The sequence below is a fragment of the Protomyctophum parallelum genome, assembly GCF_964188405.1.
Source record: "Protomyctophum parallelum genome assembly, chromosome: 18".
NCBI classification, from domain to species: Eukaryota; Metazoa; Chordata; class Actinopteri; order Myctophiformes; family Myctophidae; genus Protomyctophum; species Protomyctophum parallelum.
Genome location: NC_139716.1, coordinates 8,275,728 through 8,291,020, shown reverse-complemented (window position 1 = coordinate 8,291,020; position 15,293 = coordinate 8,275,728). Strand labels below are relative to the sequence as shown.

At 43.3% G+C, this 15,293-nt stretch overlaps 1 protein-coding gene across 1 annotated transcript in view; it reads left to right on the top strand.

The window, feature by feature from the left end:
• Positions 1 to 15,293, top strand: part of dnah2 (dynein, axonemal, heavy chain 2) — a gene marked incomplete at both ends in the record, with an annotated part of 126,688 nt that overhangs the window by 108,274 nt on the left and 3,121 nt on the right. Inside the window, 4 exons of the mRNA XM_083789374.1 lie at positions 5,606 to 5,720; positions 12,696 to 12,872; positions 13,057 to 13,131; positions 14,478 to 14,631. Coding sequence (XP_083645500.1) covers positions 5,606 to 5,720; positions 12,696 to 12,872; positions 13,057 to 13,131; positions 14,478 to 14,631 — 521 coding nt within the window. The remainder of the gene's footprint in view (positions 1 to 5,605; positions 5,721 to 12,695; positions 12,873 to 13,056; positions 13,132 to 14,477; positions 14,632 to 15,293) is intronic.

Here is a 15,293-nt window from a genome sequence, read left to right as displayed (position 1 = left end):
AACTTCCATTCGAGTTCAGACACGCACCCTCTGTAGACATTTTTAAATCTCAACTCAAGACTCACCTCTTCACTCTTGCTTTTAGTTGAGTTTTACTATGCACGTTCCTACCCTGCCCTGACTGATTTGCTGCATGTGGTGTTTTTATTTGTTTTTATTTATTTTATGTTCTTATATTCAATTTTGTTCTTTGCCATTGTTCTATCATTTTAACTACTTGTGTCCTGCCCTGTGAAGCACTCTGAGCTGCATTTATGTATGAAAGGTGCTATACAAATAAAGTTTATTATTATTATTATTATTATTATTATTATTATTATTTATTACTCTGCTGACCACCGTCAGGTAAGGACACTCTGGTTATTACTCTGCTGACCACCGTCAGGTAAGACACTCTGGTTATTACTCTGCTGACCACCGTCAGGTAAGACACTCTGGTTATTACTGCTCTGCTGACCACCGTCAGGTAAGACACTCTGGTTATTACTCTGCTGACCACCGTCAGGTAAGGACACTCTGGTTATTACTCTGCTGACCACCGTCAGATAAGGACACTCTGGTTATTACTCTGCTGACCACCGTCAGGTAAGGACACTCTGGTTATTACTCTGCTGACCACCGTCAGGTAAGGACACTCTGGTTATTACTCTGCTGACCACCGTCAGGTAAGGACACTCTGGTTATTACTCTGCTGACCACCGTCAGATAAGGACACTCTGGTTATTACTCTGCTGACCACCGTCAGGTAAGGACACTCTGGTTATTACTCTGCTGACCACCGTCAGGTAAGACACTCTGGTTATTACTCTGCTGACCACCGTCAGGTAAGACACTCTGGTTATTACTCTGCTGACCACCGTCAGGTAAGACACTCTGGTTATTACTCTGCTGACCACCGTCAGGTAAGACACTCTGGTTATTACTCTGCTGACCACCGTCAGGTAAGACACTCTGGTTATTACTCTGCTGACCACCGTCAGGTAAGACACTCTGGTTATTACTCTGCTGACCACCGTCAGGTAAGACACTCTGGTTATTACTCTGCTGACCACCGTCAGGTAAGGACACTCTGGTTATTACTCTGCTGACCACCGTCAGGTAAGGACACTCTGGTTATTACTCTGCTGACCACCGTCAGGTAAGACACTCTGGTTATTACTCTGCTGACCACCGTCAGGTAAGGACACTCTGGTTATTACTCTGCTGACCACCGTCAGGTAAGACACTCTGGTTATTACTCTGCTGACCACCGTCAGGTAAGACACTCTGGTTATTACTCTGCTGACCACCGTCAGGTAAGACACTCTGGTTATTACTCTGCTGACCACCGTCAGGTAAGGACACTCTGGTTATTACTCTGCTGACCACCGTCAGGTAAGACACTCTGGTTATTACTCTGCTGACCACCGTCAGGTAAGACACTCTGGTTATTACTCTGCTGACCACCGTCAGGTAAGGACACTCTGGTTATTACTCTGCTGACCACCGTCAGGTAAGGACACTCTGGTTATTACTCTGCTGACCACCGTCAGGTAAGGATACTCTGGTTATTACTCTGCTGACCACCGTCAAGTAAGGACACTCTGGTTATTATTATACTTTTACTATAGGGCTGGGACTTTAATTGATTCATTTTGATTAATTAATTACAGACACAATAACGACATTGTTGTGATCATTTTGATTGTGCTTTAGTTTTTGCACACAGAACCTTGGACGAATTCCAGGTGTACCGATCATACGGGTGCACGCCAATCAGACTGCTTTGCTTGGACATTTATATCATATATATATATATATATATATATCACTCATATATTTTCTTGTATACCAAAATCTGTTTAAATTGAAAAAAAATGCTTCTCAGGTCAAATATTGATATGCGATTAACATGCGATTAATTTCGATTAATTAATTACAATGCCTCTTCTTCTTCTGTCGTATGTCCTTAGACCTTCAACTCCGTTGCAGCAAGCCAGTCCAGTGTGTCATTGTCTAGGTCAATTAGCCCACGATCAATGCCTCAAATTAATTAGATTCTTTTTTTTATTGAGTCCCAGCCCTACCTTTTACCCTAACCCATTCTGACCGGGCACCCAATTTGGTGTTGGCATCATGTTATGCTTTAGCTATTTAAAAATAGCAGATCTACAAGCTCATATCGCGCCACCGAGTGGCGCGATACGAGCTTGTAGGTCTGCTATTTTTGAAAAATCGGAGAACGACTGAACATTTTTTTAAATCTGATCTCGGGTCAGAATGGGTTCATCAGACCAGTGTGTGTCCGGCGGAAAACCTCGTATGAATCTGATCTCAGGTCAGAATGGGTAAAACCTCCCTGCATGGACCTCACTTTGCCATCGCCATGCTGTGCTTGTGGTGGATTTTATTTTTGCCACAGACTTAAAATGAGCGGACACTAATATTACCAGAAACACATAAACAGACGACCATAGCAGGTCTGTAACTCTCAGTGTTCAAATGGAGACAAATGAACCCTACAGGTCCATTAGGGCAGGGGTTCTCTACGTTTTGGGTTGGGGAGGGGGACCCCCGGAAATCCTTTGGCCATGTCTCGCGACACCCGCCCCACCCCCTACAATAACCTTAATAACTGATATATATTATACATATGCCTATACTAAAACCAGATATAATCATTAAGGAGATTTTATGCGTGCACTATGTGTACTGTCTATGTAAACTCTCAATTTCCATTTTGCCAGCCATTCAGTTGCAAACAACTAACAACGTTTTTTCTTTCTTTAAAAATAAATCATAATCATTTTTTTAATCACAATAATTTCGGGACCCCCCGAGGGGTCTCGACCCACGTGTTGAGAACCCTTTCATTAGGGCTCTAAGCTCTATATGTACACTCTCAGAATTAAAGGGCTCCTTGAAAATAAAACATGTGACAACCACTAGTGCCGAATGTGCCATGGTGTCATAAATAATTAAGTGTCATACATATATATATATTTTTTGTTATCAAATGTTTTTTTATTTTAGACAAAAAAATCACAATAAAACATGTTAACATCACGAATGAAATAAAGAAAACAAAACACATAAAAATAACACATAACAGCAAAAGAAAGGAACACAAAAACAAACAACAAACAAACAATCCCACCCACCCCTCCCTCCCCCGGGACCAAAGATGCCACAAATTGTCAGGACTCCTACCACTGTGCAATATGTCATACATATTTTTGAAGAAAACCTGGAGACTTGACATTCTGTAATTGGGCCTCATGATCCAAATAAGAACATTATACTGGTGTGAAAAAGGGGGAATTAAAAAACTTCAGTGCAATGCAAGGAATAAATGCATTCGCCATGTATCCGAAAGGAAGTCTGATCCAATCATTTTTAGATTTCTCCAGTTTAATCCTGAGTTTAAGTTTTGTTGTGTTCAAGATCTGATTTTAGGCATGTTTAAGCCTCCAGGAAAATCCGTGTTGAGGTTCTTAATCCACTGTTTTTCATTAAAACGTCTTTGTCCTATACTGTCCAGTTGGGATTGTGTTGAAGTCCAGCGCATTTTAGAGCTTCAATGCCGTGAGCCATGAAATGTTGCACAAACCTTGTGGTTGTCTTTTTTCCATTGTTAATATTGTATCTGTGTTGTCCCAGCCTTGTACCTATTGTTTTACCCGTTTCTCCGACATATTGTAAACCACATTTGTCACATGTGATTAAGTAAATGCAGTTGCTGGTTCTGGTTCTGGGGGAGGAACTACTTGTTTGAGTTTTGTTGGTTGCACAAAGTACATACGTGGTCTCTATCTGTCTGGTCTACCTCGTATGTCCAAAACTGTTACTTTTCAAAACTGTTCAAATTACAACGTGGCATAAATAGCAGATCTACAAGCTGGAAACATTGTGGATCTGCTACTTTTCGTTGCTTTTGTGTGACGCTGTAGTATTATCAGGGTGGGCATTGATTTACGTAAAGTTACAATATTTAGATTTATTATAGCCGACAGTGACAATGTATGTACTGTAGGCATAGTTGTGCGCGTGTTTGCATGTACAGTATGCGTGCCGTGCACATGTGTGTGTGTGTGCGCGTGCAATCAGTGCATAGTGCGCGCGTGTCTTGGTGCATTGGTGGAATCTGTGTCGCACACTGTGGAGGAGTGAGATGTTTGTATAGAAAGTCAAACAAGGTGAACAAGTGAGTCAACAGAGAGGCACGCACACATGCACGCACGCCACACACACCCCACACACACACACACACACACACACACACACACACACACACACACTGAACTGAACTGAACTGAACTGAACTGAATATCGATATGGACCACCTGCTGGCTCCACAGTCTGCTCCACACAAACACATTGTGCCAACAGCATTCTCACTCAGTCTGAAATAATCAGATCTGAGCTTTTGTGAAAATGTCTTTTCATATCCAATGTGTTTGGAGGAACAAAACCTGACAGGGTTTGTGTGGATTGCATTCAGAAATACCCTAATAATGGCACTGAAGCACCGATCCTCAAATAGCGCCGCGGCAAGAACTACAACTGTATATCTGGAATCTTGAGCAAATAGTAATTATAGTATAGCACACTATTTGAACTATGGATTGAGAAATGCACTGAGAGCGCACACTGACAACTCCAATGACAGAGAAGAAGAAGAATGAAAAAGGTTATCTTTGAAAAACAAAGCACACTGTCGATTAGACCTTCAGTCAGGACAGACAATACCTGTATTGTCTGTCCTGACTCCTGATGAAGGTCTAATCGACCGAAACGTTGACCCAATAAAAGCAACAGTTTCTGACAGTGTGCGGGACCCCTTCTTTTTTTCAAAGATAACCTTTTTAAGTACCGGTATGCTTTATTGCCCTACGCACCTGTCACTAGCCTTCTGAGGTGTGCTAAGAAGAAGAAGAATGAAAACTGAAAAGCAAGATTAATTTTTTTGGAGCATCATTTTTCACCGGGGTATGAACTATAAAGTACTGTAATGAAGTACAGTTTTGAGGTTTTGTTATTATATTTACAACTCTCAGTGCATTTACTTCTACTCCCCTACATCTCGGAGGCAAGGTTATGCATTGTCACTTCGATCTACACACTTCCTTCACTTACTTAAAACACTTACTTAAAACATGATCTACAAGCTCGTAGCGCACCACTCGGAGCTTGTAGATCTGCTATTTTTGAAAAATCAAAGAACCACTGACATAGAAACATAGCTTTTTCAGAAAACTGTCAGGATGTAGAAGACATTTTTAGAATCTGATCTCAGGTCAAAGTGGGTTAAAACAGGCCTGATGATCCACCTTCCAGTATACAGTAGGCCATAAGGATAGGAAATAATAATTTCTCCCTCATCGCCCCCTTTACACCCCTTTTATTTTCATGTCATGTTTATGAATTGAATACAAGACCGCAAGGACTTTCTGTTGGTGCTATCCATTCTTTTTAGACCAAGTGTTTGACTGTACTCTTTTTTTCACATTCTGTCTAATGAAGTATTCAATCAATCAATCAATTATGGGGGTGTGTGTGTGTGTGTGTGTGTGTGTGTGTGTGTGTGCGCGTGCGTGTGTGCGTGCGTGTGCGTGCGCGACCATAGGTCATCACTGTTGGAAGTGGAACAGGGAATCAGCGGTCTGGTGGTGATGTCACCCAACTTAGAGGAGATCTTCAACTGCATCTATGATGGCCGGGTCCCCACGCTGTGGGCAAAGGTACATGCGCACACACACACACACACACACACACACACACACACACACACGCACGCGCGCGCACACATTTTGTAGATTTTATTATTAGGCTACTACAAAACATACATTGACCAATTAAACCCTGTGTCATACTTTGTTCGCAAATGGACATTATCTGCTATTTTCAAAATATTTTGACATATTTTTTAAACGTTTGAAAATATCTGTCAAACAGTATTTTCTACATGATGAGCACTTACTGTTGGTCCTTGGTACAGTTACTCCTGAGTATATTATGACGCCATCATGCCAATACTTTTGCAGTATTTACTCAAGTAACATCTTGTAGTCGAGTTGAAGTAAATTGAAGGCGTGCGTGCGTGCGTGCGTGCGCGCTTGCGTGCCACTGACTGTAGCAGGCTGGAATGAAGAAGTTGATGCTCGGATCAATATGAATAAGACAGGTGCTCTCTGGGGGATGGGGAGATGCTAGGCTTACAGAAAAAAACGCAACACAAAATAAAATGGCTTTTTTCTTTTCCCATAAAATTATCCCCCAGTCCAGCAGAGAACATCACAACAGTCTTGGCAGTGTTTCAAGCTATTTTACAGGTTTTTACGTGGTCGGGAACCTGGTTAAAGTTGTGTAATCATAACTGCCCATATTCTCCACTGCACATTATCCTATATATCCACGTAACGTAGGATCCGGGGGAGTGGTTTGGATATATCTAAAGCTCATTTTAATTGAATTGATATAGTGTCCATGAAGCCGTGGACAGAAAGAGAGACATGTTTTCTTTGGACACAGCAGCCCCTGCAGGGTCAGGCCCTCTGGTGCAGATCTGTGCTCTGCGGAGCGGCCCTTTGTAGCTGGGAGCTGCGGTTGAGTGCAGGTCATCTTATCTGTACTGCGGTCAGTCCAGTCCATTGTGTTGGAGCCGCAGCCAGCCCTCTGAAGTGAATCACTGGGCTGTTATTAAAGCTGTATTTATCTATCAGTTTGCCTGGCTGCACACACACACACACGCACGCACGCACACACACACACACACACACACACACACACATGCTCATGCACACACGCACACACATGCTCATGCACGCTCATTGTTCTGCTCTCCTAGTCCCACGGCCGCATGCACGTGCACGCTCGCACAAACACACACACACACACACACACACACACACACACACACACACACACACACACACACACACAGGCACACACACACGTTGCTATTAATGTACTTGTCAAAATGTACTTGAGTACAAAAGTAACTGTATAAAAATGTACTTAAAGCACCAAAAGTAAAAATTGTCATTGTGCAGAATGTCCCATTTCAAGTTTTAAAATGTATAAAGATCTTTAGAAAATATCAGATCTATAAAACATACAGTGTTTACTGTATGTTTTCTAATAATAATCCAAATCTACAAAGTAACTAGTAACTAAAAGTTTTCAAATAAATGTAGTGGAGTAAAATTAGAATGTTTGGAACCTGGTAGCCCTGGTCCAGTGCTTACAGCGAGTCTCTCTCTGACGCCCTGTGGGGGAGTCCAAAACAAAACGACGTAACTACTCACCGACACAAAGCCTGCTAGACCTTGACCCATTCTGACCTGAGATCAGATTCATACGAGGTTTCCGCCAGACACACACTGGTCTGATGAACCCATTCTGACCTGAGATCAGATTCTAAAAATGTCAGTCGCTCTTCGATTTTTCAAAAATAGCAGACCTACAAGCTCGTATCGCGCCACTCGGTGGCGCGATATGAGCTTGTAGATCTGCTGTTTTTAAATAGCTAAAGCATAACATGATGCCAACACCAAAATGGGTGCCCGGTCAGAATGGGTTAAAGGTAAAAGTCTATTCTCGAAGCTGGGAAGCGTCTCAGGTCCCCAGCTTCTCTCTAAAATATACTTTGTGCCATTTCAATAACGCAATGTACCCTGAATTTACCGGACAGAGTCATTTCTTCTACTACGGCATTTCCGGGTTTTTGCCTGCGCCGATCTGGTTGGATTCATTTTATTTAATGACTAAAGTAGTGCATTTTAGAGAGAGAAGCTGAGACGCTTCCCAGCTTCGAGAATAGACTTTTACCTTAAGGTCTAGCAGGCTTTGTGTCGGTGAGTGGTTACGTCGTTTTGTTTATTTGCTGGGGATTGTAAACCCTGGCACGGGAGTGAGAAGTTTGCTAGAGAGCTGCGGAAGGGACTCCCACAGGGCGTCAGAGAGAGACTCGCTGTAAGCACCGGACCAGGGCTATGAACCTGGATGTAGTGGAGTAGAAGTGAAAGTATAAATACTCAAGTAAAGTACTTGCATGCACTCACGCACACACACACACAGTCTTGACCTGGGCTGACATCTATGTTGTGTTGCTCACTCACATTAGAAGGGGCTGCAGTGATAATGACAGTAGACAGAAGGACAGAATTACACATTGGAACTGTGCCAGGGCCGTGTGCGTGTGTGCGTGTGTGCGCTTGCATGTGTAGTAAGTAAAGTAAACCTCACAGAGTTTGCCCCATGCCCCATGCAAAACCCTGTCTGTCTCTCACTCTGTCTCGCTGTTTCTGTCTGTCTGTCTGTCTGTCTGTCTGTCTGTCTGTCTGTCTGTCTGTCTGTCTCTCTCTCTCTCTCTCTCTCTCTCTCTCTCTCTCTCTCTCTCTCTCCCTGCCCTTCTCTCTCAGTGTCTCGCTCCATAACCCCCCTGCCCCCAGCTGTCTGTCTTCCTCTCTACCACATTGTTTTTTCTCTCTGCTGTTCTTTCTCTCCTTCTATGTCCCCCCCCCCCCCTCCCTCCCTCCCTCCTCTCCTCTGTTCCCCCCTTCATCTCATTCCTGCTTTTATCTACCATCTCATGCGTGTCTCTCTCTCTATCTCTCTCTCTCTCTCTCTCTCTCTCTCTCTCTCTCTCTCTCTCTCTCTCTCTCTCTCTCTTTCTCTCTCTCTCTCGGCATAGCAGGCTGTCATTACTTGTGAACCCAAAGACTCATGGCTTTAATTTCGGGCCTGCTGGCATCTCTGTCTCTGGCCATTTGTATCTTGTTTCACTTCACCAATCCCCCTCTCTCTCTCTCTCTCTCTCTCTCTCTCTCTCTCTCTCTCACTCTCTCTCTGCGCGTGCGCGCATGCGCGCGAGAGCATTTGTGACTAATAAATGTAATCAAGTTTGTATTGCATGCCATGCAGTTGTTGGAGGCATTAGCCGTGTGTGTGTGTGTGTGTGTGTGTGTGTGTGTGTGTGTGTGTGTGTCTGTGTGTGTGTTCATAGTACATAAAAGCATTACAATTATTTTAAAACTTTAGTTTAGACAGGAAACACTGCACGTCAGAGTAGATTAACCATTCCCCCCTCCCCCCCAGAGAGGACATATAGGGCATTGGTCCTACTCCTCCTCCCAGCCAACACTCCCCACTGACAGGTAGTATTGACAGCAGGAATTGCCTGTCATAATTTGACAAAATATACTGTACAGTAACCACTTCAGCCCTAGTCCCAAAAGATCTTTATACATTTGAAAACTTGAGTCATTCTGCATAATGAGTACTTTTAAGTCTATTAATGATGCCAATACCTTTGCGCTTTCACACAAGTACGCAGCTATACATTTTGAATTCTGGACTTTGACTTAAGTTGTAACAGAGTATACATTTCTGCATCGCCGTATAGATACTTTTACTTAAAGGAGAATTCCATACTAAAAGGCTTTCTTACCTTTCTTTGTAGTTGTTACGTCCCCACCAAAGAGGTCCAGGTGTTATTTTGTGCAAAAGCTCCTTATTGGCTATTTCCCCTACCATAAGCCCTAAAGTAATTGCATTGAATTGAATGGGAATTGAATGGGGATATGGGGTGTTGTGCTAATTTGCTTATTTCCATCGCTCAAAATTATAATTTTGTTGTATATATCCTCTCTTCATAATGTAAATAATATCCCAAGCGGCACACTTTACTACTTATTTAGATGGAAATAAGCGAATTAGCACAACACCCCATAGCCCCATTCAATTCCCATTCCATTCAATGCAATTAATTGAGGGCTTATGGTAGGGGAAATAGCCAATAAGGAGTTTTTGCACAAAAAAACACCTGGACCTCTTTGGTGAGGACGTAACAACTACAAAGAAAGGTAAGAAAGGTAAAAAGGTTTTCTAGCATGGAATTCTCCTTTAAGGTGAAAGCTACAAAGATCTGAGTACATTTCCCCACCCCTGGCTGCAGCCTGCAGGGGAGAAGCCTGCAATGCGTACGCCGTGCAGGCCACGAGGGGCAGATTGATGGCGGCGTGTCGACAGCCCGGTGAAATACTTCCACCGGGGGCCTTTGCATTAACGAGCCGCTCCTCCTCCGGGCTCTGCATGAGCGGCCCGCGACTCCATAATCACCGTTCTCGAAAGTTGACACAGAGAGAGCGAGATCCCACAGAACCAATGATCTGCATATGTGCACGCCGCCGGGGGAACTGCACGAGTTTTCCACATCCTCGTCCAAGGAATGTCCAAAGAGAGCAATATCGGTTCATGGTGTCGGAGCGGGTTGGAAACCCTCGTATGTCAAAAACCAAAACCAAAACTCGCTTTTTAGGAAATGGGATTACAATTTACAATTTAGGCATTTAGCAGACGCTCTTAATCCAGAGCGATTTACATTTAAGCAAGAACAAAAGCATGGGAATACATCACATAAAAGCATTTATCATGAAACATGCGTAAGCTAAGAAGGTAACAGTGGAATATATATAATGAAACTATACATACACTATACATATAAGCTATACATATTCACTACTATGCTATACATATGTACTATGGCGTGCTATGACTATATACAATACAATTATAGTGCTGTCTACATAACATGCTATAAGTCTGTGTCAAATGCTATCTAAGCCAACAGAAATGCTATCTAATGTGCATGGTGTTCCATGGTCCTTGTTAATACTTTTCAGTGGATCAATACACACTTATTTCACTTTTTATTTTTAACGATCTGGTCATTTTATCGTCTACTAAGGCTTTTGTGAACGCCCCAGACAGTTTTTTAAGTTGCTGGATTCAGTATTTAGATATTTTATATTAATTTTAACTTCCCCCACTCCCTCCTCTCTTTTTTTTTTTAAGTGAAATATCGCTTTAACCAATTTCGACATGGCATAGCTGTTATATAGGCACACAAAAAAAAAGAAGAATATCATTGTTATTTTGAACGTTTCAATACAGCATGGCATTGTGGATGTCGTATATATAACGGAGCCACATCACGATGAAGGACAAGATTATTAACCGACAACACAATATTCTTTAGCCCATTCTGACCTGAGATCAGATTCATACGAGGTTTCCACTGGACACACACTGGTCTGATTAACCCATTCTGACCTGAGATCAGATTAAAAAAATGTCAGTCGTTCTTCGATTTTTCAAAAAATAGCAGACCTACAAGCTTGTAGATCTGCTATTTTTCAATAGCTAAAGCATAACATGATGCCAACACCAAAATGGTCAGAATGGAGGCTAAATGTCATCAGATGGTGGTCCCGTGGGCTCAATTGCCAAGTAAATAACAGGCCTTGAAATGAACATGGTGGAAAACCACTGTTTGTTTATGAAGAATGGTGAGTGGATGAAAGACAGAGATACAGGGTTTCTGGCTGAGAGGGACGCAATGACGACTACAGCCATAATACGACAGGGGAGACGAATGAGCTCTGCTTTGCCGACCTGGCCTGCAGTTCCTCTGGGCTGTGTCGTTAATCCATGAACCTTTTAAATCTTCTTCTCCTTATTTATTATACCCTGGCCTCCATGCCGTGTCCTCTATCCATGCTACATAGCACCGTTTCCTCAAACATGGGACCAGTGGTGTAAAAAAAAAAAAAAAAAAGAGTATTGACGTTTTACTTTACTTGAGTAAACGTATCAATACTGCGGGCCTTAAACTGTCCGGAACAAACTGGGTAGTGTGAGACCTTTTGGGGACAAAGGAGGCAATTACTTGGGTCGAAGGGGGGCGGGGGGAGTAAAGCAAAGTAATAAGTACAATTTACAATTTAGGCATTTAGCAGACGCTCTTAATCCAGAGCGACTTACAATAATCAAGAATAAAAGCATGGGAATACATCACAAAAGCACTTATCATAAAACATGCGTAAGCTAAGAAAGTAACAGTGGAATATCTATATTATGAGACTATACATATAAACATATAAACTATATATATATAAGTAACAGTGGAATATCTATATTATGAGACTATACATATAAACTATATATATATACTACTATGCTATACATATGTACTATGGCGTGCTATGACTATATACAATGCAATTATAGTGCCGTCTACATAACATGCTATAAGTCTGTATCAGATGCTATCTAAGTCTACAGAAATGCTATCTAAGGGGGTAGGGTAAGTGCTAGTTACTAGTTACTTTTGTCAGGGAGTGATAATAATATTACCGTTTTGGAGTAACTTTTCCAATAGTGTTATAGTTTGGGATGGTCCATGTGACATCTGCCTATGTGGGGATCTCTGTGTTGACATTAATGCACTCCACAGCTGCTGTCTGCTTTGACTCAGGGATGTGCTGTGGTCCACCTGGAGGGAGCTTTTTAATGGACTGTTCCATGTTGTCAGACAGTCACAATTTGAACTGTAACTCAATGTTGATGTTCTCAGGGTCAAATGAACGCTCTGGATCTTACTCGCTCTCTCTGTGTGTGTGTGTGTGTGTGTGTGTGTGTGTGTGTGTGTGTGTGTGTGTGTCTGTGTCTGTGTCTGTGTGACTATGTGACTGTGTGTGTGCGCATGTTAAACATGGTCTCAATCCTGTGCTGACGAGTCTTAAATGAACCACTGTTTGAGAACCACTGCTGCATAGCAATGATTACTATCAGAAAACGCTTTTTTTTATGCACACACTTTAAAAAGTGTGTACGTGTGTGTGTGTGTGTCTCTCCCACCGCCTCCCTCCCAGGCCTATGCGTCCGTGAAGCCCCTGGCGTGGTGGGTCAGAGACCTGTGTCAGCGCGTGGAGCAGTTTGCCCGCTGGGCAGAGAGCGCCCGGCCGCCCGTCCTCTACTGGCCGTCTGGCTTCACCTCCCCCCGGGGGCTCCTCACCGCCGTGCTGCAGGCCTCCGCACGCCACCACCACGTACGGAGGAGAACACACACACACACACACACACACGCACGCGCACACGCATGCACACACACACACATCTGCTTTATTTTAAAATCCACCGGATCTCAAAGTGGGGTCTGGGGACCCAGATAAATTATTGATAGATCGACAACTATTCCACATTCTCCCATTCTTTCCCCCCCCCCCCCACCAGGTACCAGTGGAGACGCTGTCCTGGGATTTCTCTGTGTTCACCGTGGACGAGAGTAACCTCCTCTTCCCTCCCAAGGTGACTGGACGCAACGCACGCACGCAACACACACACACCCGCACGCACACACACACACTCGCACGCGCACACACGCACTATCAGTGCCTATCAGTATTCATCACGCATTTCCATCACTCTGACTTTTTTCATCCCGCTCTCTCTCTCTTTCTCTCTCTGCTCGTATTGTTGTTGTTGTTGTTTTCATTCTGCAGCGATAGTGAGCTCCCTCTTGAACGATGGATTTCCATTTTCGCTAAACCCGGCTTTGCAATTCAGATTTTTTCTTTTTTTCGACAGCATTGCGAGACGTGTTCATTTGTCTCTGTGCCTGCAAAGTAATTGCCATTTCCATTTGTTAGTCATCCACACCTCCTTTTCTGCAAGGAGCGCTCGCTTCTCCAATCTGTATACTCCCCCATCCTCAACCAACCCTTCTCAACCTTTCCACTTTCCTTCATTGAGGTTGGTCTGACAGAGTTATCCCCCACGGTTATACTCTGACTCTCTCGCTCTGGCGACTACAGTTGTCAGTTGGCACGAGTCGCACGACTGATTTCAGTCATTTGGATTCCATAGAAGCCTGCATGTCTTACGCAGCGAAAATAGCCGATCTATAGGCTCTCAATGCGTCTGCGGTGCGAGTGCCAAATGGCCTTCGCGTCTGAGTAAATGGTCACGGTTTAAGACCGCGACAGAGGGACGCCGCCTCAAGCGAATTTGAGCCATGAGAGACACCACAGAGTGGTCTAAAGCCATGGCGAACATTGTGAAGTTTGCTCTGCCGACTCATCCCCGTTGGAGTTGCGACCCGATGTGGATAGAAATAGTAAATCATGTTCTGGCGAGAGCGTTTGCCCCGACTGCCACTCAAAGTGGCTACTGGCCAATCTAATCAAAGCGGGTCCTTGCACAAGTTCACTGGCCAATCGCAGCATGTCCTTACTCAAACGCCACGGCTATTCGTATTGAGAGCTATACTTTAGTTTACTGTATAGGATACGTCCGCTTATTATTTTAAGATTAGAGCATTTGAAGTGGTCAAACTAGCAATATGTTCAGAAGCATCTTCCATAAAACAGTAATGGTTTTAGGTATTTGATAAAAGCAAAGGTTAAAGGCTCTAGCCTGTGATTTCTTAGCCTGGTTGGCATTGTGTATATACTGTAGAACAGCAGGGACAATGTTATACTATAAAACATCATCATTTTTGCATTTTGTGTTGTTGTTTAGGAACCGTTCACACCATTTCTCACATTGTGTGATAATAGGACCTGGCCATACACATTCTTTCAGTCGTCAGATTTAATTTTGCGTCAATCAATCAATCAATCAATCAATCAATCTCTCACCATCTCTCTCTCTAGGACGGGGTGTACATGAGGGGTCTGTACCTGGAGGGAGCGGGCTGGGACCAGAGGAACTCGTGCCTGGTGGAGGCCGAGGCCATGCAGCTGGCCTGTCCCGTCCCCGCCATCCACTTCAAACCCACCACCGTCACCCGCAAGAAGACCACCAAGGGTGAGTCCCAGTGACCCCGTCTCACACCCGACACATTCCATGTGGTCTTTTCAGTGATTTATGATAGATCAGGCTCAAAACCTGGGGCAACAGGGCCTTCTCCGTGGAATGCCCTGCCCCCTCACTCCCCACCTTCAAAACCACACTGAAAACCCACCTGTTCAGAATAGCATTCCCGAGCTGATGTGTTTTTAACCTGTTACATGTACTGTTCTCATTGGTTTTTACTTTTTACTCTTATTTTACTTGTTTTCTAATAAAGTTGTTCTCATGTTCCCCCCACCCCGGCCACCACACATGTAAAGCGTCTTTGGGTATTAGAAAAGCGCTATATAAGTCCCAGGTATTATTATTATTATTATTATTATTATCACCCTCTTCGCCAACCTACTAGATGTGCCATTCAAACACTTCAGGCTTTCCTGTACTTTTCCTGCATTATTTTCTGGAAGTACTTTTTTTCCCCCCCGAGGTTATTTTCACTGTTTAGCTTTGCTAATTCTTCTCCTTTGTTACTGAAAACAAGCACAGGGGGACAGTAACTGAGTAAATGTACTTAAGTACAGATTCTGATCATTTATCTTCCGTTGCGTCTGTATAGGTTATTCTAATATGTTGGCAAATAATTTCAAGAAGATTGTATCTATGGCAACAAAAAAATA